Raw genomic sequence first — 22,133 nt, 5'->3', positions numbered from 1 at the left:
TATAAACATTGTCTTACTTGTGTTTTTTTTTTTTTTTTTTTTTTTTTTTTTTTATTTTTTTTTTATAATTTTTTTTTTTTTTTTTTTTTTCCCCCCCCCCCGCCAGAAGAAAGAAAGAAAAAAGAGAGGAAAATTTATTTTAAAAAAAAAAAAAAAAAAAAAAAAAAAAAGAGCCGCTGAAGCAACTTCTTTTTTTTAATGCATAGAGGATAGCATGAGGAAGAAAAGAATCACAAATAAGATCCAAATTACAAAGTGAATTTATTACATATTTTAAAAGAAAAGATATACATAATAAACATCATAAACATAATAGAGCCACAGTTCCATGTACAATCTTTTTTTCTATTCTACTATGTATATGGAAATGATTTTATCTGGTGTTTATTAAGTTCAGAATTTTTAAAATTATAATACACAAAGGTAATGTAACATTACTCAGCTAAAAGCAAGAAGGAATAATTACTTTTATGTAGTTAGAAAATTACTTATATGAAGTAAGCAGAACCATGAAACAATAAACACAATGACTACCGCAATGTAATAGAAAGTACCAAAATAAAACAATTAAACAAAATGCTGTGAAATCCTAATGGACAAGCCTGGCACCAAAGAAGAGCTATGAGAAGGTATTATTTCCCATTATTGAAGAGGTGGGAGGCTATGGGTTTGGAACACTACATATACCAACTTTTTCAATGTGTTGGTTAGCTTTGTTGAACCCTGGGCTTAAAGATATCTATACCTGAAGAAAAATGTTCTTAAATTCACAAAAGTCATTAGCAAATAAAAAGTGTTTTGTTCCTCTTCCCCTTTTTTCATGGGTTGGTACTATATAATCCTCAGTTATAATGCCCACAGCTTCTTTAAACGTACAAGAATAAATATGTTTCATCTACAGTTCTATTACCATTTGAGAGTGCCAAGTTAGTCCTGTGGATATTTCATATCTTCTTTTTGCAATAGATTCTAATCTTAAGGGATGAGTATTCATTTTATGAGTATTTTATCAAAGAATATAGGATTAAAAGCTACTTATCGAATTTTAAATAACAGGATATAAGTTTCACTTAAAAAATAGAAAAGTATTATTAGTTCACATTTTACTAAAACCTCTCCACCAAAGACTATTGCTACTGTGGGCACAGAGATGTTCCAAAGATCTCAGAGTTGATTCCAGAATCCCTCAGAAATATAACTAAGATCTGATGGTATATGGTTGATAAATGAAAGTTAGTTGATATGCCTATGTGAGCATTATGCTGTGGGTTGCAGAAGGAAGTCATGTGGACTGGATCAATAATGAGTCAACAGTATGTATTAGGGAGGGTAAAGTTTTAGTACATTCAGATTTGCAACAAACACTATCTTCCATCTATACAACCCATATTTTTTCAAAACAGCTACAGGAGAAGCTAACATAATTTGTAAAGCCGGTGATCTTTCAAAATCTCTGCTTAAGATCATGGGATATAGGGTTATAATTGACTTCTGAGCTCATTACTTACTTAACATACCTCTTTCACTAAGAACAAAAACTAAAGCCCAGATAGGGAAATAGGCTAGATAAGAGCAAAGGTAAAACAACATTATATATCAAGAAGATACAATATGTGGAAATCCACTAATGAAAATGGGGAGGCATACTGGAAAGCATTTGGCTAAGAATCAATAAAAGAAAAAAGAGGAGATATTGTGGAGATGGTATATTACAAAGCACCAGGAGAAAAGAAATAGGATGATGATTTCCTAAGCAGATGAAAATGTTGATAGGGAGATAGGTTATCCTGGGGATGGGGCTTCAATTATCCAGACATTTTTGCTCAATTACAGTCAAGGCAGCTGACAAATTCTTGTCTTGTGTTAATGGTAATTTTATCTTTCGAGAAGCAGAAAGGGAACAAGGTAAAATGCAAGTAAAAGGCTATCACATGCTTGACTCTGATCAATAAGGAAGAACTGATTGAAACAGAAATGACTGAAACTATAGAAGGAAGTGACCACTCCATCTTAGAATTTGTGATAGATGATCAGGGAAGAGGTGCCCAAGATAGTCTAATTCATTTGCTCAACCCTTTGGGACAGAAGAAGGTAAAAAAGGATACTTAGGATCCCACAGGCAATGAAGAATGTGGTTCAATATGGATGAGATGCTCTTAAAAATAAAATTTTAACAAAATGAAGATATAGTCTATTAAGGAAAAAAAAGGAGTTATTGAAATGTGGCAACACAGTAGCCTCACTGACCAACTCCAACTTTCAAATTACAAGTATGTAATGCAAATAGTTGTGTGAGTATCAATTCAAAAAAGTGATATTATAATTGTAATAATTGTAATAAGGAAGGCTTGATAGAGCCGCGAGTTTGAGAGACACTGCGCAGGCACAAGATGTCGGAGGAGGGGGTGCACGTGACCTCTGAGAGGCAGGAGCTTGGAGATGTGGAGGCCGACTCTGCCAGGCCGCCGACATGGCATTGAGCACAGGGCCGTGGGGGCCGACTCTGCTGGGTTGGGAAAGGCCAACGTGGCACTGAGAGTGCCCCATAAACACGGACTCCTCTTAACACATACTCCTTTTCCCTGCACTCGGGAGAGTGTGCGATTGGCTCCTACACGTCGTGTGGCTGGGTGGCAGCCAGAGGGGGTGCACATGGCTTTCTGAGGGATGTTGTTGGGACAGCTTTGCCCTGGGGGTTAACCAACCAGGGACAAGGGAGTTTCGGGCGCAGTGACGCGAGAGTGATACTCTGCATGGCAGTGCCTAAAGGGCTTCCGTGAAGGACGTTGCTCCTTTGTCTCATACGACGTACTCGGGAAAGAACATGGTTGGCCCTGCAAGGCGTGCCCCCTCAAGGCTTATAAATAGGGGAGATAGAGGAAGTGAGTTAGTTCAGTTAGTTCCAGTTCCGCCTGGAAGTGAGTTAGTTCCTGTGCCTGTTCCTGTGCTTGCTTGTGGTGCTGTTAAGCTATAACGGAATAAACAGCTTCGCATCATACTTTCCGTGTCCTGGGTGTTCTGTGGGGGTAAGTTCTTCTTGGAGACAAGAAGCCGGAGACATCTGAAGACCGGGTATAAGGTAAGACACAGCCAGAGTTGGGACCGGGAACCCAACAAAGGCTAAAGCACAAGATGAGCTGAGATTTCCGATGAATATCAATGGCAACCAAAGGAGCTCTTTAACAAAATGTTAGGGGCAAGAGAGAGATCAAAGTCAGGCTAAAATCAATGCTGGAGTGTCTGTCGGGAGTGTCCATGGGGGGTGCACAGAGCAAAGAACAGATAGAGTCTAATGGATATCAAAAAGAAATTTAACTATTTTCTTCCATTTTTTCTATCAAGTAAGCAGCTCTATCCAAAAGAATGATCACACTGGATAGGGTATACTGCCTAAGACAGGAGGATATCCTACAAGGGTACTTAGCAGCCCTCAAAAAGTTCAAGTTACTTGACTTAAGAAGAATTGCTATATTTCAAGTTAATGAAATGTGTTGATGTTAATGTTATTGTTGAGTCACAATTTATGATATTTTTTAATGGAAAAGAAAAGAGGTTTTGAAGAACTATAGATGGGCAAATAATATTCCTATTTTCAAAAAAGGGAAGAAATTAGATTCTTCAAAACGGAGAATAGTAAGTAACCTTGACTTCATTTCCTGACAAAATTCTAGAATGAATGTTTGTGATCACTTTGAAAGAGAACAAACATTTCATTCATCTTGATCTACATCTTGAAAACACTTTGAAAGTAATCACTACAGGCTGGGGCAGATATAATAAAAATAACCCATGCTAGGATAATCTCATTATACTTTTTTTTAGATAAAATTACTGAAGTTGATCAGGAAAATGTGGTAGACTATACTTGGATTTCAGCAAACATTCTCATGACATCTTTTTGAACAATATTGATATAAAGATGTCAGTCAACATGTTTCAAAAATTCTGAAATTTTTCTGCATTCATATTCTATCTAGAGTTAATCTGGTAGTTAAACTACTAGACTAGTATCTTGAGAGATTCAAAATCAACTTGAGACTTATCTCGTTTAGTCATGAATTTAGCTGTTCCACTGATTTTTGCTGTATTTCTAAGTCAAACCAACTGTGCACAAAAGAGATTTCCTAAAGGCAGGTCTTTATATTGCTGTGAAGGAAGACATCATTGAGTTATATAATTGTATTGCAAAATTGTCTTAGTTTTCAATTAACAAGTAAGTACACATGGCCAGAATATTCCATTCTCTAAATCATGCTAGATAACTGTAATATATTTTAGAGAATCTAGGTAAGATGAGTAACCTAGAAGAAAAGTAGCTTAGCAAAACATTAGACACAGTGACTAAAATAATGTAAATGGAAAGAAAAAGAAAGTAAGGGAGAAAAGGAGGGAAAGAAGGGATAGAGAAATAGAGGAGAAAAAGACAGAGGAAGGAAGGGAGGGAGGGAGGGAGGGAGGAATGAACAAGACCAGCCCCAAAAAAGAGATAAGAAAATATACTACCCTCTTTTCTTTGCAAAAGTAAGGTACTTTTGTTGGTGGAATAAAACATATTGTTATATTTAGTTGATGTGTTGGGTTTTGCTGAAATGTTTTTCTTTTTTTCTTACTCTTTGTTATTAGGGATAGCTCTCTGGGAAGAAGGAGACATGTGTGAATGAAGGTAATATAAAAAAACATATTAAAAAAATTTAAGAGACTTGGCAAAAAGTTTTACAGCATGGGTTGTTTTTTTTCTGCATGTATGCATTTAGTTATCTTAAAGATTATCTTCCTCCTACTATGATGCCTAACCATGGTAAAGAGATGACACTGTGCAAAGTCTGCCAAGTCCTGTACCAGAAATAAAAATGTTTCAAGAACAGGCCTAGTGACAGACATAACCTATGTCTCATTAGAGCAACCTAGCTAAATTTAGAGAGGCTTGTTATTAGGGTAGCTGTAGGGTGAGGAATTGCTTAGCCATAGCAATTCATGAAGACTGTCATTTAGGTGTAGAGGGGTTTTCGATCTGTTTTAGTGGAGGAAGTAACCGCTCTGACATAATCACATATCTTTGGTGTAGGTATCTTAACCAAATTCTATAATTCCAAGCCCCATATTAAAAATATTGACAATGAGAGAAGATGGGAAAAAGTAGATAAGTCAGTCATCAAAAGAATAAAAATGCAATCTGAAAATAAATATCTTCCATAACATGGAAACAGAGTTCTGGACTCATATTAGTCTTCTGAATTCTGATACAGCTAACATTTTATTTTGTTCTAGTATTGCCCTTCCTAACTTAAAACCATCTTTGATGATTAATGGGTCCATCAAAGAAACTAAACTTAAAACATCCTTTTTCTATTTTGAACAATATAATAGCATATTATTATTAAACTTGGGAGATGAATAGGTATTATTATTCTTTACCACTTTAATATCTATTTTAGACATTACAGAGCACATTCTTCTTGTTTCAGTACTATTGTTCCGCTGCTGTTCAGTAACAGTGTAACTTGAACATCAAACTTTAGTAAAAATGTTTTAATTATTATTAATGTAGCTACACAGAAGTGATTCCTACAATTTTCTATGTGGTACAAATCAAGGAAAGAAAGCATCATCCACATCTATTTTTTTAATCTGAAATATTAGATAAAAAGCCTTACTCTGGAGTCACTGTCCAGCAGACATCTAGAGATGATAGTGTCCAAGAACACCTCATGAGCTGCAATGATATGATCTAAATCTTGAGCCTGTTGGACTTTGTTCCAAAGTTCATCCCACGAACATTCAAGTACCTTTGGGGATAGGGAGGAGGAGAGAAATCAGAATTGACTGAGTTGTACACTCTCTAACCCTTTAAATCAGACAAAATAACATTTTTTTTAGATACTTATGTCAACTAGCACAACATCTTACTTGCTTAAACCAAAAAAAAAAAATTGGATGGTTAAATTGTACCTCAAATGTAATATAATACTGCATTTGATGAATGAAATGGACCATTTCTGATGCCAGAATGTGACACTGATGCAGCACCCCAGAGAACTCTGTAAAAGAAGCCAAAGAATTTATATGTTAAACACCAAACTCAGATGCACTTAAAACCAGCACTATAATGTCCTTCTCCCTTATGTGTCAAGGAATCACAAGCTATAATGCTACCCTGTTGTACAAAGAGAAAAGACCTCTCTGTAATCAATTTATGTGCAATACAAGCTAAACAATGGCTTGACCATCTAATCAAACAGTATCATATGATCCCTTAGCACCAGAAATATTGGTTCCCAAGTCTAAAAGATAAGTGAAACAAAATAAAATTGTACATAATATTTAGTTATTAAAATCTTATACCAATGCCTTCCAGTTCCTTGAACAAACACTGCCCCTACTTCATAGGTTCTTTACAATTAGTATACCTACTGTGCATGAAACATTTACTATTCCCCTAGCTATTTGGAGATAAAAATGACATTTCTTCAAGGAACTGAAAAATGACCCTGCCACCTGAGAGAAATATGAACCTTTGAAACGGGTTAAGGATGAGTTCAGAGTCTGCTTTTATTCTTTATACGATTATAAAACCATCAAAAGGTTTGAAGGTCACCACTGAGCAGCAGTTCTCTGCTCACCACTGTTAATTTCTGGTACAAAGACCATAACAGCATATTATGTTATTCTAAAGTATGTGATGGAGCAAATCAAAGATAAACCCACTAGAGTAATAATTACAAGAAAATGGGTCAAATTTGACATTTCTTAAAATCCACCTGCCCAATTCCTTTTTTTTGTTAGCTATTCAAGTAATCAAATAGTATATACTTATAATTTTGATAAAGTTAAGGGTTTAAGAAATCATTGTCCTATTATTTCTCCAATATTATTATATAACGTATATTAAAAGTCAAAAATAAGGTTAAAGGAATTGGTCTTCAGTTGTGATTCCGATTTAACAGGTAAAATAAATTTTAATACTTAAATTTCAGTCTGACTTCTTAACAGCCACTAACATATACAACTAAAGTATGAACTACTAAATCTACTAAAAATATTTGTGTTTGTTGATATATCCTATTTTAAACCAGCTTTCTGAAGGAAGTGATTAAGATTACAAGATGTTGGTGTGCTGATATGATAGTCTGAGTTTTGTGTGTAGTCAACAAGAGACATGGTCATTGGAAACCCTCTGTTTATAATCTTTGACAGATAAACACTGAGACACAGGCATAATGTATATATTCAGAACTCTATAAATATTCAACATACACAAAGACAGAATAATAAGACTATATAATCTTTGTACAAAATACAAATTGATATTTATAATCTGCCTATTTAGTAAAACAAAAAAGAGAGGCAAGAAGGAAGGGAACATCACTTGACTTCCAGTTTATTAGGCTTCACAGAAAAATGTAGAATTGCTGAAAATCCTTAAAAGACAGAAAGAGGTTGACAAAAAGAAAGTTATTTTATTCAAATATGTCTAAGTAGGTACAGAAATACCTAGTTAAATAAAGGCATAATCTAGAATTAGAGTGTAAATGATATTGGTTATTTTCAAGAGAATTTTTTTTGAAGTGTTTCGTAGAATCACAAAATGTCAGAGACAGATGGCATACTAGAGATCACCAAAATAATACTCTCATTTTCCTAGGTTAGAAAAAATTGAAACATTAAGAGGCAAAGTGACTTATCCAAGATCAGTAGCAAAGGCAGGAACAGAGCCTAGTCTTCTTGTTTCTAGGTCAGTGATTTTTTACTCTTACAGTTGACTCCCCTACTAAAACCAGAGTTGAAACACTATGTACTGGCAATTACAAACATTTAAGAAATTAATTACTTGGAAAGAAAGATGCTAATTTCAGTATTTGATACTCAAGATTTTTTAATATGTCGTAATCCATAACACGGAGCCCACTATCCTCTAAACATATAGGTAGCCCACATAATGTTGCCCCAATTTGTGTCATTTAGCAAATTACCCTAGTGATGATGGATTATAACCAAAACCAACTCCTGAATTTATACAAGCTTACTATTACATTACTGAGCTGATTGTTCATTTGCAATGCTTATAACACTATTCTTATAGAACTAATTATATTCTGCCATCCCCATAACATCATTTTAAATCATATCTTGTTTCCATGGGAATCAATTACCTATAGCTTCCATTCAATTCAATTTAACAAGTATTAATATTTAGTGTCTACCACATGCAAAGCAATATGCTAGTGCTAAAGGTTCGAAGAATAAAAATGAAAAAGTGTCCGCCCACAAGCCAGTTACATTCTATTGGGGGGAATGCAACAGACATACAAGAGACAAGGCAATTTAAGGAGGAAAAGAGCCCTACCAGAAAAATCAGAAAAAGCTTCCCATTGAAGTTATCACATGGACTTTAAACCCCATCCAGCTATCAAACCGAGTTTTCTTGCTATCAGTCACGCTGTTGCATCCTCTGAAGTACCAAACTTCCAGAGACCATGCCCAAGAGGAGTTAATTAACTCAGTTTGGTAATGCCTACCTTGAGGTTAAAACTGTCCTGATTGGTTAGTGAGTATAAATTCACAAAGGCCACTATAACCAGGTGGCTTCAGACCAGGTCACGCTTCACATCCAGGTATACATACTAGCCATCTTTTTGCCAATTTACCTGCCAATGCATACTTACCCTGCTTTTAACTTTTTGCTCTGAGAACTATAATCAAAGCAATATTACCATTAAAATACTACATGAGAAAGACAATGTCAATCAACTAAAGTTGCCCTATGGATTCACTCCTCTTCCCTATAATCTCCCAGACCAAAGTATTGTTTCCTAAACCTCTACTATAACATAAGCTCCTCAAGGGCAGCAGGGATTAGCTCCCTTCTGCATTTTTATCCCTAGTGTTTAGCAAAGTACCAGATACCCAGGAAATGCTTTTAATCCATGCATTCATTCATTCATTCATTCATTCATTCATTCATTCACTGAAGAAAGTTAAGGATTTTAGGAAGTAAAGGGAGTAATTATAAGCATGGAGGTCAGCCTTTGCAAAAATAAAGGACATTTATATTATTATTTTATACTACTATTCTCTAAGTACATTAAACAAATGAAAATCGTCTATCACTTTTCTACCCACCTTATAGTTTATCACTATTCAATGGTATTTTGCTAAGGGGAAAAATGTTTAGTGTTGACCAAGAAAATGATGTTGGGGGCAGCCAGGTGGCACAGTGAATAGAGCACCCACCCTGGAATCAGGAGGACCTGAGTTCAAATGCGGCCTCAGACGCTGAACACTTACTAGCCATGTGACCTTAGGCAAGTCACAACCCCAATTGCCCTGCTTTCCCCCTCCAAAAAAAGCAAAAAAGAAAAAAGGTAGAACTGAACTACGGCGAAGAAGAGCAACAAATGTAGTCAAATAGCCCTGAAGAGACCACAAGCTTCTCTCTCAGGTTGATGCTACATTCAAGTACATCAAAGTGCCAAGAAGCAGGGTTTTGTTTGTTCTGTTTGTGAAAGCACTAAGTCACAATTGTTGTTCTGTGAACTCTCTGTTCTTCACACCACTTTGCTACCAGCTCCTCTGAGTTGTTTATACTCATCCTTTTAGCTAAAAATATGTTTTGGGTTTGGTTTTTTTTTTTTTTTTGGTTTGGGTTTTCTTGCTTTTTGGAGGGGGGAGGGCAGGGCAACTGGTGTTAAGTGACTTGCCCAAGGTCACAAGGCTAGTTAAGTGTTAAGTGTTGGTGGTCGAATTTGAACTCAGGTCCTCCTGACTCCAGCGCAGGTGCTCTCTTCACTGCACCACCTAGCCACGCCTAAAAATGTTTTTGATAAAAAAATCAACATATACTATAGAGTACAACCCATAAAACTATTTTAGATGTTCCATAAGATAAAGATGTTGCAAATTTAGGTGCAACAATTCATGAATTCATGCCTCATTTAACTATTCTAATGATTCCCCTTTTCAAAAGCTACGATATCCAATGTTAATTCAGCAATATACCATGTCTCCTTTGAAATCATTTCAAAATGTCATGTACTAATAATACATTTTCTAGGAACATGCCACTTCTTGGGGCCAAAACCTCTTATCAATTAAGAATACAAGGAACATCTCTAATGTTACATTTCTAAAGTATCTACTACTGATAAACTTAGGGCTAATTTATGCAGATATGAGCAAGAACAAAAAGTAAATCTGATAAAATACATCATATCAAAGTACTGACACAATATTTTTTTTCCCCTAAAAATTCACTGAACACTTTCACCAATGTAAGAAGTCAGGTAAAAGCTACAAATAACCTACATATACTTAATAGTTTAATATACTGTCACATAATAATTCCTAGAAAAAAAAAACATCCATTTTCATACCATCTCTTGATCTTCAGAAAGAACCCCTCCAAAAAAATGTTTTAAGTTTATTTAATATGCTAATTTATTTTATAAACAAAAGCTCCAAAATACAGGCAAATCATGAGCTCTATGGGTCTCAGTTTCCTTATTGATAAAATTATATGATTTTAATAAATTAGCTCTAATGTTCCCTCATTCTTTCTAGTTCTAATTTCTACAACAAAGCTATCCATTGATATTTAGGAACAATTATTATAGCATCAGAAATGCAAAAAAAAAGATCCAACCAACAAATAACTATGCCTTATATGCTACTAAGTTAACATAAACTTGAAGATTTAATTCTATATGGAAAAATGAAAAAAAAAATGAGATGTTTCTTTGCTGGTTTATTTTATTGTCAAGAGATAGATACTAATACTCATTTGTAATTCTCTCCTGCCCTCTAGGGGTTGCTTAAAGAACTTCAAATTTATAAGTTTTTAAACATTTCAGTCAGTCCAGTATCTCTCCCAGGTCACATTTTCATTGCTGATATAAAATCTTTGTTTTCAAATGAAATTTTATTTGATTTTGATCCACAATGCTTTTAAAATAAAGTACAAAGCAAATGCAGGCCAATCTCTTAGCAGATATAAAAAAGTAAAGGTTTATCTTTAATATTTTTATATTATGAATTTTTTTAAAAACATTAATCAAGGACCAATCTTATTGCCTTTCAAGCTTCATCCATTATCACAGACTACTTGTAAGCAGAGTGTAAAAGTTGAAGGGAAACAATAACTTTCCCAGAATTACTTACTGAGAGAAACTTGAAGGTAGATTCAATTTAATTAATATTCATAGTATCTACTATGTGCAGACACTGTGAGATCAGCTGAAGTCATGTCTTTAAAGTTCCAAGAAAAAGATCTCCAGGGAGGCGGAGCCAAGATGGTGGAGTAAAAGCAGGAACTTGCTTATACTCCCGCACCAACCACCTCCAATACCTGTAAAATATGCCTTTAAACAAATTTTAGAGCTACAGAACCTACAAAGTGACAGAGAGAAAGAAATCTCCCCCTGAAGGCAGCCTGGCAGGGTCTATTGAACTGGGCTGGGAGGCGCGGCCCCCATGAGCCCCGCAGGCCCAGACCCAGATGAAGCAGACTTCAGGAGAGTGAATCACGCAGCTGTGGTGGTTCCCAGACTTCTCAACTCATAAAACACCAAAGAAAAAGTAAAAGGTCAATGGGGAACTCTGTTGGAGCCTGGTAATGGAAGAGCACCGTCTGAGCCCTGCCCCCAGGGTGAGCTACAGCTGCTGCAGCTGCTGCTGCGGCTGCCTCCAGAGCTCCTGGCCTGCAGATTGTAGGGAGACCAAGGACCATCACTCTTTCTTTGATCTGCTTGGATCTGGGTCGCAGTCTTGGGTGGTAGTCCTGCAGTGAGGAACGCCAGTGTGCCAGTTTGTGTTGTCTGTAAAGAGGTCTCCTCACAGCTCTGACAACATTTGCAAAAACCCCAGCAATTTGGGACATAGCTCTCTCTTCACTCTGGAAGCAGCATTCTACTGTGGCAAAGAGCTCAAAAGTTAAGTAATTAGGTTTCAAGATGAGCAAGCAGAGGAAATACAATCAAACCACAGAATCCTTTTTGGTGACAAAAAGGATCAAAACATGGAACCAGAAGAAAACATCAAAAGCTTCTAAGAAAAATGTGAAATGGTTACAGGCCATGGAGGAGCTCAAGAAGGATTTTGAAAATTAAGTAAGAGAAGTGGAGGAAAAATTGGAAAGAGAAATGAGAATGATGCAAGAAAATCATGAAAAGGGAGTCAACAGCCTGCTAAAGGAGACCCCAAAAAATTCTGAAGAAAGTAACACCTTAAAAAATAGACTAACTTAAATGGGAAAAGAGGTCCAAAAAGCCAGTGAAGAGAAGAATGCCTTAAAAAGCTGAACTGCCCAGCTGGAAAAGGAATTTCAATAACTCTCTGAAGAGAATAATTCCTTCAAAATTAGATTGCTGTAAGTGGAAGCTAATGACTTTATGAGAAATCAAGATAGTATAAAACAGATCCAAATAAATGAAAAAGATCTCCATTCCAGAAACTTCTCGTGTGATTATTTCCCTAAAGTATTACAAAAATATACTTTTAAGTATATTACTGAGGACAAAATAAAAGGTTAAAATGGATAAATATTTCCTATATTATATAATATCACCTTTCTAATACAATAAAAGCTCATTAACTTAAATTTCATTAGTTCAGGCTATGTCAGTTGGGCAATTTTTGTACTATATGAAGATATATTCTACTAGGTAAATTAATAATGAAACAAGTTCCCTAGGTCCAAGTTTAACTTTTTTAACAAGAAAAATTGTTTTTAAGGGTTTTTGCAAAGTTTAAATAGATGGATATAACTAATTATAAATGAGTAATTTATTTATTAAAATATATTTAGCAGAACTTGTAGTTGGAAACACTATTAGTACTTAAAGTTAGTCTATATATTTGAATTAAATAAAACTCTGAAATATCCTGTGTCAAGCTTTTCATTAATTCAGAATGCTTTTTTCCCCTCAATTAGTATAAAATAAAGTTTCTCATTTGTATTCACTTCTCAAGTGAAATAAGATGATCAAGGCACTGAGACAATTTTTAGATTTTACTCTTCAACATTCTGAAACATTTTTATAGCCCTCTGAAATATGTGTAACTTCTACTGAACACATTCAGTACAGAACAAAAGAATAATGCAATAAAAGTCTAAAACAGGGAGGTAAAACCATTTTACAATTGCCAAGTACTAGTAGGAAAACGAACTAGTCAAGAATATACAAAAAAATTTAATATAAATAATTCTCTTAGGAAAATATAAAACATTCAACTTCCCTGCTTTTTAAGAAACTCATACTTCATTTTTTCATTGTCAGGAAAAGAGAAAGAAGAAATTAAATAAGTTAGAAAGAGTAGAAACAGGATTAAAACAATGCAGAAACAGTAATGAGCAAAGAGAAAAGAAAAAGTTGTAATTAAAACACCACAAATACACACATTCAGAGGGAGAAATAACAGAAGGAAAAAGGTTTTAAAAAAAAGGAGGACAAAGGAAGAGTGGTATATAATAGGTTAAAAGATCACAGACTGATTTATTAGCAATTTGAATTTGAGAGTTAATAGTTATCTTCTACTGTTCATTAATTGAATAAGATGTCAATTCCATTTTAAAATTATTGACTACTATGTGTTGGAATTGACCTACCAGAGGAAGGGAACAGTGAGGAAGCTACAGTGGTATGGTAGATAAAGTCTGGAGAGTCAGAAATAGAGTCAGGAGAAGAATTAGAGAACAGAGGATAATAAATCTAGAGCTAAAAAGGTTTGCCGAAGCCAACCAGTCCAATCCCCTCATTTTACAGGCAAGGAAATTGAGGGCCCAGGGCATCTAAGTGAATTGAATCAAACTGGTAATTAAGTATCAGACACAGAATTTGAAAACAGGTCTTTTGACTCCAGAGACATTGTTCTTTTCATTACATTCCAGTTCACCAGAGATTTCCGTGAGATTTTCCATATTACCATGAAGACTCAATAAAATCAAGCCAAGGACCAGTGAGTCTACAACTTTTGTTAAAATGTTGATGAAAAAATATTTTTTTCTTCTAATGGCCTCTTCTCAATCTTTATCCTTCTTGAGTGCTCTACAATACTTCTGCTGGGTACCTGAGACAAGTTCCTTCACAATTTCCTAAGTTCCTATATAGTTTCCCTGGTGGATCTTCATCTGTAAAAGCATACTAGCCAAGGATGACTCATAATCTCTCTTCTAGGTCCTCTTTGTAAACTCATTAGCTCTCTCAATCGTTCAAATATCATCTCTATTCTGATTCTCAGATCTATGTGTTCACCCCTAGACTCAATACTATGCTTTATCAACATCACCAGCTGTGTCACTAAACATTTCAAACTGAATGTCTCATAATCTCAAACTCTTCATGTCCCAAATTACTTTTTCCCCAAAACCTGAGTGTCTCAATTATTTTATCCTCTGTCACCTAGATTTGCTGTATTTCTCATCCCCTAGCCTTTATACTGGTAGTCCCTAATGCTTAAAATGCTTTCCTACATCACTTCTGCACCTCAGAATGTGTAGCTTCTTTCAAAAAAACTCAAAAACCTAAATGCCCAAATGTTAATCTCTGCAGGAGGTCATTCCTGGTCCCCCAGCTTCTATTACTTTCCTATCTCAGGTGACCTTCCATCTACTCTGTATTCATCTAATACTACTTAAATACATATTGCTTCCCACATCAGAGTATGAGCTCCACACTAGCAGGAATGATTGTCTTTTCTCTTTGCATCTCCAGAATTTAACAAAGTATCTAAAATATAATAAACATTTAATAAATGCTTGTTGATTGGTTAAGATATTTTGGGCTTGATGCTTCATTTATTTTGTTTCAAATGCCACTAATATTGGTATGAAATTAGAGGAGGGGGAAAGGAACAAGCATTTATTAAACGCCTAGCTAAGTTCTTTAGAAATATTATCTCATTTGACACTCACAACAACCCCAGAAGATATTGTTATCCCCATTGTAGAATTGAGGAAACTGAGGCATACACAGGTTATGTGACTTGTCCAGGGTCATATAGCTAGCAAGTGTCTGAGGTCACATTTGAACTGAATCCTGACACATAAAAACCAGACAAAGACAAAACTGAGAAAGAAAACCATAAAACGATATCCTCAATAAAGATTAATATTTTAAAAACTTAAACAAAATATTAACAAGTAGACTAGATCATATAATGTAGGGTTAATTTAATATATATAATCTATAAATATGGTACAGCATATTTATAACAAAAATAACCACATGATAACTAGACGCTAAAAAAGACTTGACAAAATCTAGTATGTTTCCATTAAAAAGAAAGACAAGTAATAACTGGACCTTTCCCCAATATGGTAAATAGAGCCTTCATTATATGTGACGGAAAAAAGCCAAAGATCTTTGCAATAGTCCTGGGGTAAAGCAATGACATCTATTATCACTATTACTATTTATGTGGTCTTAAAAGAAATTAAGAGAATAAAAATAGAGGAGGAAGAAAATGATTACTTTTTGTAAGTGATATGGTGCTCTATCTAGAGAATCCTAAAAGGTCAAATAAAAAAAATGAGAAATCTAAAAGTAAACCAAGTCTGGTTTCATTTCACATCCCTAAGATTGGCAAAGATGACAAAACATGAAAATGTCAATTATTATACAGGCAGTGGGGGGTAAAAACCGCACATTAATTCACTGTTGTTAGAACTAAGAAAATATCCAGCCATTCTGGAAAGAATCTGGAACCATGCCAAAGAAGTCAGCATGTTCCATGAAACTGTGTATATCTTTTAAAAACCTTTCAATACTTACCACCAGGCCAATATACCAAACAGATCTAAGAAAAAAAAAATCTATGCTTACAAAAATATTTATAATAGCATTTTTTTTTTGTAGTGGTAGAAGTATTAGCAAAGAACTAAAAACTAAGTAGAGAGGTACCCATCTATTGGGGAATCACTTAAAAAATTATGGCATATGAATATCATTGCAATGTAAGAAATGAAGAAATGAATAGTTTTAAAGAAACCTAGGTGAAATTGTATGAACTTGAGAGGGAAATAAGCAAAATCAGTAGAACAAATTAATACAATTAACATCATAAAAACAATTCGAAAGGCTTAAAAACTATGGTCAGTGCAATGACCAATGAGGATTCCAGAGTACTGATAACAAATCATGCTGCCCACATCTTGCAAAATTAAGACATACAATTTTAAATACAATGTGGGAATCTGTTTCACTTGATATGTTTATTACAGGGCTTTGCTTTGCTTTTTTTATTTTCCAATGGAGTCTCCTCATGGAAAAGTTCAGGGGAGGGAGAGAGTTTCTTCTGAATGTAGTTTTATTCTAAAGAACTGAATCAAGGAGTATCACAAATAAAAAAAAAAAAAAACTTGTAAAGTTTATTCCTTGAATGTCCATAGTTCTGTAACTTAATTTTTATCATGGTCTGTCATGACACAGATAATATTCTTTTTACAATGAACATAAGATTTACACATTTTTATTTAAGAAGACATTTGCCATAGATAATGGTTACCAAAAAAGGATTATGCCTTTAACACTATTTATGAAACAAAACAATTCACCACAAAAAGCTAAAATCTCATCATTTCTTTGTTCTTGCATAAGTGTTTTTTGTATTTCTGTATACTGCCAAAAATACATTATGTCTATTTGTGCCCGGTGATTTAGTCTTAAGGGTACCTTTTTAATTTTATACTACCATGGGAAAGAAACTGCCAAAACATTACTTCTTCAAGTCATTTCCCACTAGAGTCCAAACTACATAGACACTCCACTTTGCATCTGCTGCTCTGCCTGGTTTCAACTCAAGGGCATAAGATGCCCATCCCAGGATAAGATCATCACTTCTAATCTCCCCAGCAGGCTGCTAACTCAAGTTTTGGCTGAAATCATCTCCTTCAGCCTCTTCTCTCTTACTAGAGGGCTGAAGGGTGGGATAACAAATTCTTCCCAAAGCCTTTCTTTGTAAATAGTAGAAAGTGACTTTCATTTCATTCCACTGCTTTGCCTGGTTTCAACTAAAAGAAACAAGGTACCCCCTCAAAAAATACCTCCTGGACCCCACACACACACTTTGCTGCTTCATCTTGTGTGTTACCTCCTTTGCAAGTTCTCTGAGGGAAGAAAGTGTCTTTCATTTTATTACTTGTATCACCAGCACTTACTTAGTACAGTACCTGGCACATAGGGGACATTTAATAAATGTTTAGTGTATTGGATTGGACACAGAGTAAGCAAGGCTATCTTTAAATAAAAGAAAATAATAAAAGCAAAAAAGTCAGTTCATTATCAAGACACTGACAAGCTAATAGCCAGACCACAAAAATTCATTCTTACTGGTTGATGCCTACATACTCACATAACTGCTAAGAACTCTCATCTTTAAATGCTAAAAATAATAGAAGAAAGAATGAAGCTTCCTTCTGAAAACAGAAGACTGATATGACAAAATATTTATATATTACAAAACTGATCTAAATCAGAAAATATTAAAGATACCAGTATAGAGAAGTAACAGCAGTTCCTGTGAAAGTTTACCTCTTAAGAATTGGTCTATTCAATAGCATTCCAAAAGGAAAAGCAGTGGGAAGGAGCAACTATGTACAAATTGAAGTAATTTTTAAATGTTCACCTAAAAAAATATAATAAGCTATTCCTACTCCTGCCAACATTTGAGGAACATAAACAACTGTACAACATGACATTCTGATATAATACAAAAGCCAAAGGGTTGTTTAAGGTAGATAGCCCTTTCAAATGCTGGAATTTCTAATGTCCATGAGAGCAGGCTGCTATCACTGATACATCAATATTACCATAAGCATGGCTAAAGTTGGAAAGAAATATGTGCTACCATATTAATTAATCTACTCTCTTAAACCAAGGTTGGGGGAGGGGGATATTAAAGAGAAAAACCAAAAAAGATCTTTTCCAAAAAGTGAGGCTTGAATTGAACCTTTTTTTTAAATTAACTTTATGTAGACCAAGCTAATATAATAAAAATGCGAATTCTACCCTAAATTAATTTACTTATTCAATGTCATACCAAACTACCAAAAAAGTATTTTATAGAGTTAGAAAAAATAATAATAAAATTCATCTGGAAGAACAAAAGGTCCAGAATATCAAGGGAATTAATGAAAAGAAATGCAAGGGAAGTTGGCCTAGTCATATTGTATCTTAAATTGTATTATAAAGCAGAAATCATCAAAACTACTTAGTACTGGCTAAGAAACAGAATGGTGGATCAGTAGAACAGGTTAGGTACACAAGACACAGTAGTCAAAATCTACTGTCTGATAGATCCAAAGACTCCAATTTCTGGGATAAGAACTCATTATTTTACAAAAACTGCTGAGAAAATTGGAAAATAATATGGCAGAAACTAGGCAGAGACCAAGATCTTACACCATATACCACAAGGAAGTAAAAATGGGTACACAATTTAGATATACAGGTTCATAGTACAAGCAAATTGAGAGAGCAAGTAATAGCTTACCTGTCAGATTTCTGGAGAACACAAGAATTTATGACCAAACAAGAAATAAGAGAACATTATGAAATGCAAAATGGATGTTGATTACATTAAATTGAAAAGTTTTTGCACAAAGCTAGTGCAACCAAGTTTAGAAGGGAAGCAGAAAAATAATCAAGAATTTTTATAACCAATGTTTCTGATAAAAACCTCATTTCTCAAATATATAGAGAAATAAGTAAAATTTATAAGAATATAAGTCATTCCTAAATTGATAAATAGTCAAAGGATATGAACAGGTTAAGTTTTCAGGGGAAGAAATTAAAAATATCTACAATCATATGAAAAAAATGCTCTAAATCACCACTGATTAGAGAAATGCAAATCAAAACAACTCTGAAGTACCACATCACACCTATCATATTTCACTAACATGACAAACAGGAAAATGATAAATGCTTAAAAAGATGTGGGAAAACTGGAACACGAATGCATTGTTGGTGGAGTTGTGAACTGATCCAACCATTCTGGAGAGCAATTTGGAACTAGGCCCAAAGGGTTAAAAAATGTGCATACCCTTTAACCCAGCAATACCATTTCCAGGTCTGTATCCCAAAAAGATCATACAAACGGGAAAAGGACCGACATATGCAAAAAATATTTACAGTAGCTCTTTTTGTGGTAACCAAAAATTAGAAATTGAGGGGATGCCCATCAGTTGGGGAATGGTTGAACAAGTGGTGGCATATGAATGTAATGGAATACTACTGTGCTATAAGAAATAATGAGCAGGTAGACTTCATAATAACCTGGAAAGACTTATATGAACTGATGCTCAATGAAGTGAGCAGAACCAGTAGAACATTGTACACAGAAATAGCAACATTGTGCAATTACTAACTTTGATAGACTTATCTCTTCTTAGCAATGCAAGGATGTAAGAGAACTCTACAAGATTCATGATGGAAAATGCTATCCATATCCAGAAAAAGAACTATGGAGTCTGAATGCTGACCGAAGCGTATTATTTGGGCTCTCTCTCTCTTCTTTCTTGTAGTTTTGCCCATTGGTTCTAATTCTTCGTTATGAGTAATGTGAAAATAAGTTCAATGTGAATGTATATATCAAGTCTATATCAAATTACATGCCATCTTCAGGTGGAGAGAGGGGAGAGATGGGGAGGAAATTTGTTACTCAAAATCTCATAATTAATATCTTATTTTTGAATCAGTTCTTTATCATATTGAATGCAAAGCCTTTATCAGAGAAACTTCCTACTAAGATTTTTCCCCAGTTAACTGTTTCCAATATAATTTAAACTGCACTGATTTTGTCTGTGCAAAAACTTTTAAACTTTATATAATCAAAACTCTCCATTTCATCTTCTGTGATTATTTCTATCATTTGTTTGGTCATGAGCTCAACAGCTATAAAGGGCAATTTCTTCCTTGTTCCTCTACTTTGCTTATAGTGTCATTTTTTATGACAAAGTCATTTATCTATTTGGCATTATCTTGGCATATAATGTGAGATGCTGGTCTATAAACCAGATCTGTAAAGACTGTTTTACAGTTTTCCTAGCAGTTTTGTCAAACAGTGAGTTCTTATCGCAGTAGTTGGGATACTGGAATACCTAGCAGTTGAGTTTATCAAACACTAGACGACTATATTTCTCTTCTTTGTATATTATATAGCTAACCTGCTACACTGATGAACCTTTATTTTTAATCAATACTAGATGATTTTAATGGTTACTACTTTGTAATATAGTTTCAAATCTAGTATTACTAGGCTCCTTTCTTTCTCCCTTTTTTAATTACTTCCCTTAAGATTCTTAACCTTTTGTTCTAGATAAAATTCATTTTTTTTATTTTTTTCCAAGCATTATGAAATAATCTTTTGTTAGTCTGATTGATATGACAATTAAATAAGTAAATTAATTTAAGTAGCATTGTCCTTTAAATTATATTGGCATGACCTACGCACAAACAGGTCTCTTATTTCTGTAAAGAGTGTTTTGTAGTTGGATTCACATAGCTATGTCTTGATAAATTCATAAATGTCTTATACATTGTCTTTATTTTTAATGGAATTTCTTTCTATCTACTGTATCTGGTTTGCAACATAAAGGAATGCTAATGATTTATGTAAATTTATTTTATAACTTGAAGTTATTGTTTAAATTTATGTTAGTTGGTAGAAACAGGACTTCCGCACCACTTCCATTTCCACCTCCTCCAATTCATGTAAAAAATGACTCTAAACAAACTTTGGAGCTACAGAACCCACAAAATGACAGAGAGAAGCTAACCTCCTGCTGAAGAGAGCCTGGCAGGATGTCAGGAAGGGGCCAGCCCAGCTCTCTGTGAGCCAAGCCCAGCCCAGCTTGAGCTGAGAGTTTTTAGCCTTAGGGCAGCCAAAATCAGCCCCCAGCTAGAGGGACTTCAGATCACCATCACTTGTGGCAGTTTCCAGAATTATCAAACCATAGATGCTAAGGACAAAGTGAGAGGTCAGTACAGTGTGGACTTTGGGAACATGGAGTTCAGGAGTACAGTTGGGCCTTTGCCTCCTGGAGGGAGAAGGGGATGAGGCATGGCAGAACTTATCAGAGTTGAAGTATTAACATTCCCACATGGAAAAACAATAATTGTAACTTATGAAACTTTTCTCAGTAGTTGAAGGGACTACAAAAAAAAAAAAAATATATATATATATATATATATATATATATATATGTCTATATATGAGGGTATATGGGCATATGAATACATAAGTGAATGTGTGTATATATGTTTACAGGTATACATAGATAGAGGGCACAGGACCAATTTAACAGGAAGGGATGATACTTAAAAGGTGAAATTAAGAGATGAGAGGAATATAATGAGAGGAGATGGGGAGAGACAAGACTGGGGTAAAATATCTCATACAGAAGAAGCAAGGAAAAATGGTTACAATGGAGGGGAAGAATAGGAAGGCAAAAGGGAATGGGTCAACCTTATTCCCATTGAATTTGGTTGAGAAGGGAATGAAATACACATTAAATAGGGTATCTCACCCTCCAGGAGGGTAGGGGGGGAGAAGGGGATGAGAGGGGGGATGATGGAAGGGAGGGCAGGCTGAGGGGAGGGAAGTTGGAAGCACCCACTTTTAAAAAGGGACAGGATCAAAGTAGAGAATAGAACAAGTGGGATGTGGGATAGGAGGGAGAGAAATATAGTCAGTCTTTTACAATATATCTACTACGTTATTGTTTTGCATTAGCCACACATTTACAACCTATACTGAACTGCTTATCTTCCCAGTGAGGGTGGGTGACAAGGAAGGAAGGGAATGAATCTGGAATTGAAAGTTTTAAAATCAAATATTCAAATATATATATATATATATATGTGTGTGTGTGTGTGTGTGTGTGTGTATACTATTATTAATACCATCTTGCATGTAATTGGGAAATAAGATATACAGGCACTGAGACATAGAGATTCACTGGAAAAGTCAAAAGGGGTATGGGAGAAAACATGGGAGAGAGCAGATTGGAGGAGGGGATATCCTGTGGGACTGCTATTTTGGGGTGGTGGATAGGAGAAAAATGGGGAGAAAATTCGTAACTCAAAATCTGGCAGAAACGAATGATGTAAATCAGAAGTTAATAAAGCATTTAATAAAAA

General features: G+C 34.8%; 1 protein-coding gene across 1 annotated transcript in view; it reads right to left on the bottom strand.

The window, feature by feature from the left end:
• TUBGCP3 (tubulin gamma complex component 3) overlaps positions 1-22,133 on the bottom strand; it is a 180,888-nt gene that overhangs the window by 18,390 nt on the left and 140,365 nt on the right. The window contains exons 18-19 of the mRNA XM_069094097.1: positions 5,950-6,038; positions 5,655-5,786 (exon numbers count right to left, since the gene is read on the bottom strand). Of these exons, the coding sequence (XP_068950198.1) occupies positions 5,655-5,786; positions 5,950-6,038 (221 nt within the window). The remainder of the gene's footprint in view (positions 1-5,654; positions 5,787-5,949; positions 6,039-22,133) is intronic.

This window comes from Petaurus breviceps, unplaced genomic scaffold, assembly GCF_028583685.1.
Source record: "Petaurus breviceps papuanus isolate PSGF00001 unplaced genomic scaffold, PetGlider_PUasm1.0 214, whole genome shotgun sequence".
Lineage (NCBI taxonomy): Eukaryota > Metazoa > Chordata > Mammalia > Diprotodontia > Petauridae > Petaurus > Petaurus breviceps.
This window is presented reverse-complemented; position numbering and strand designations above follow the sequence as displayed.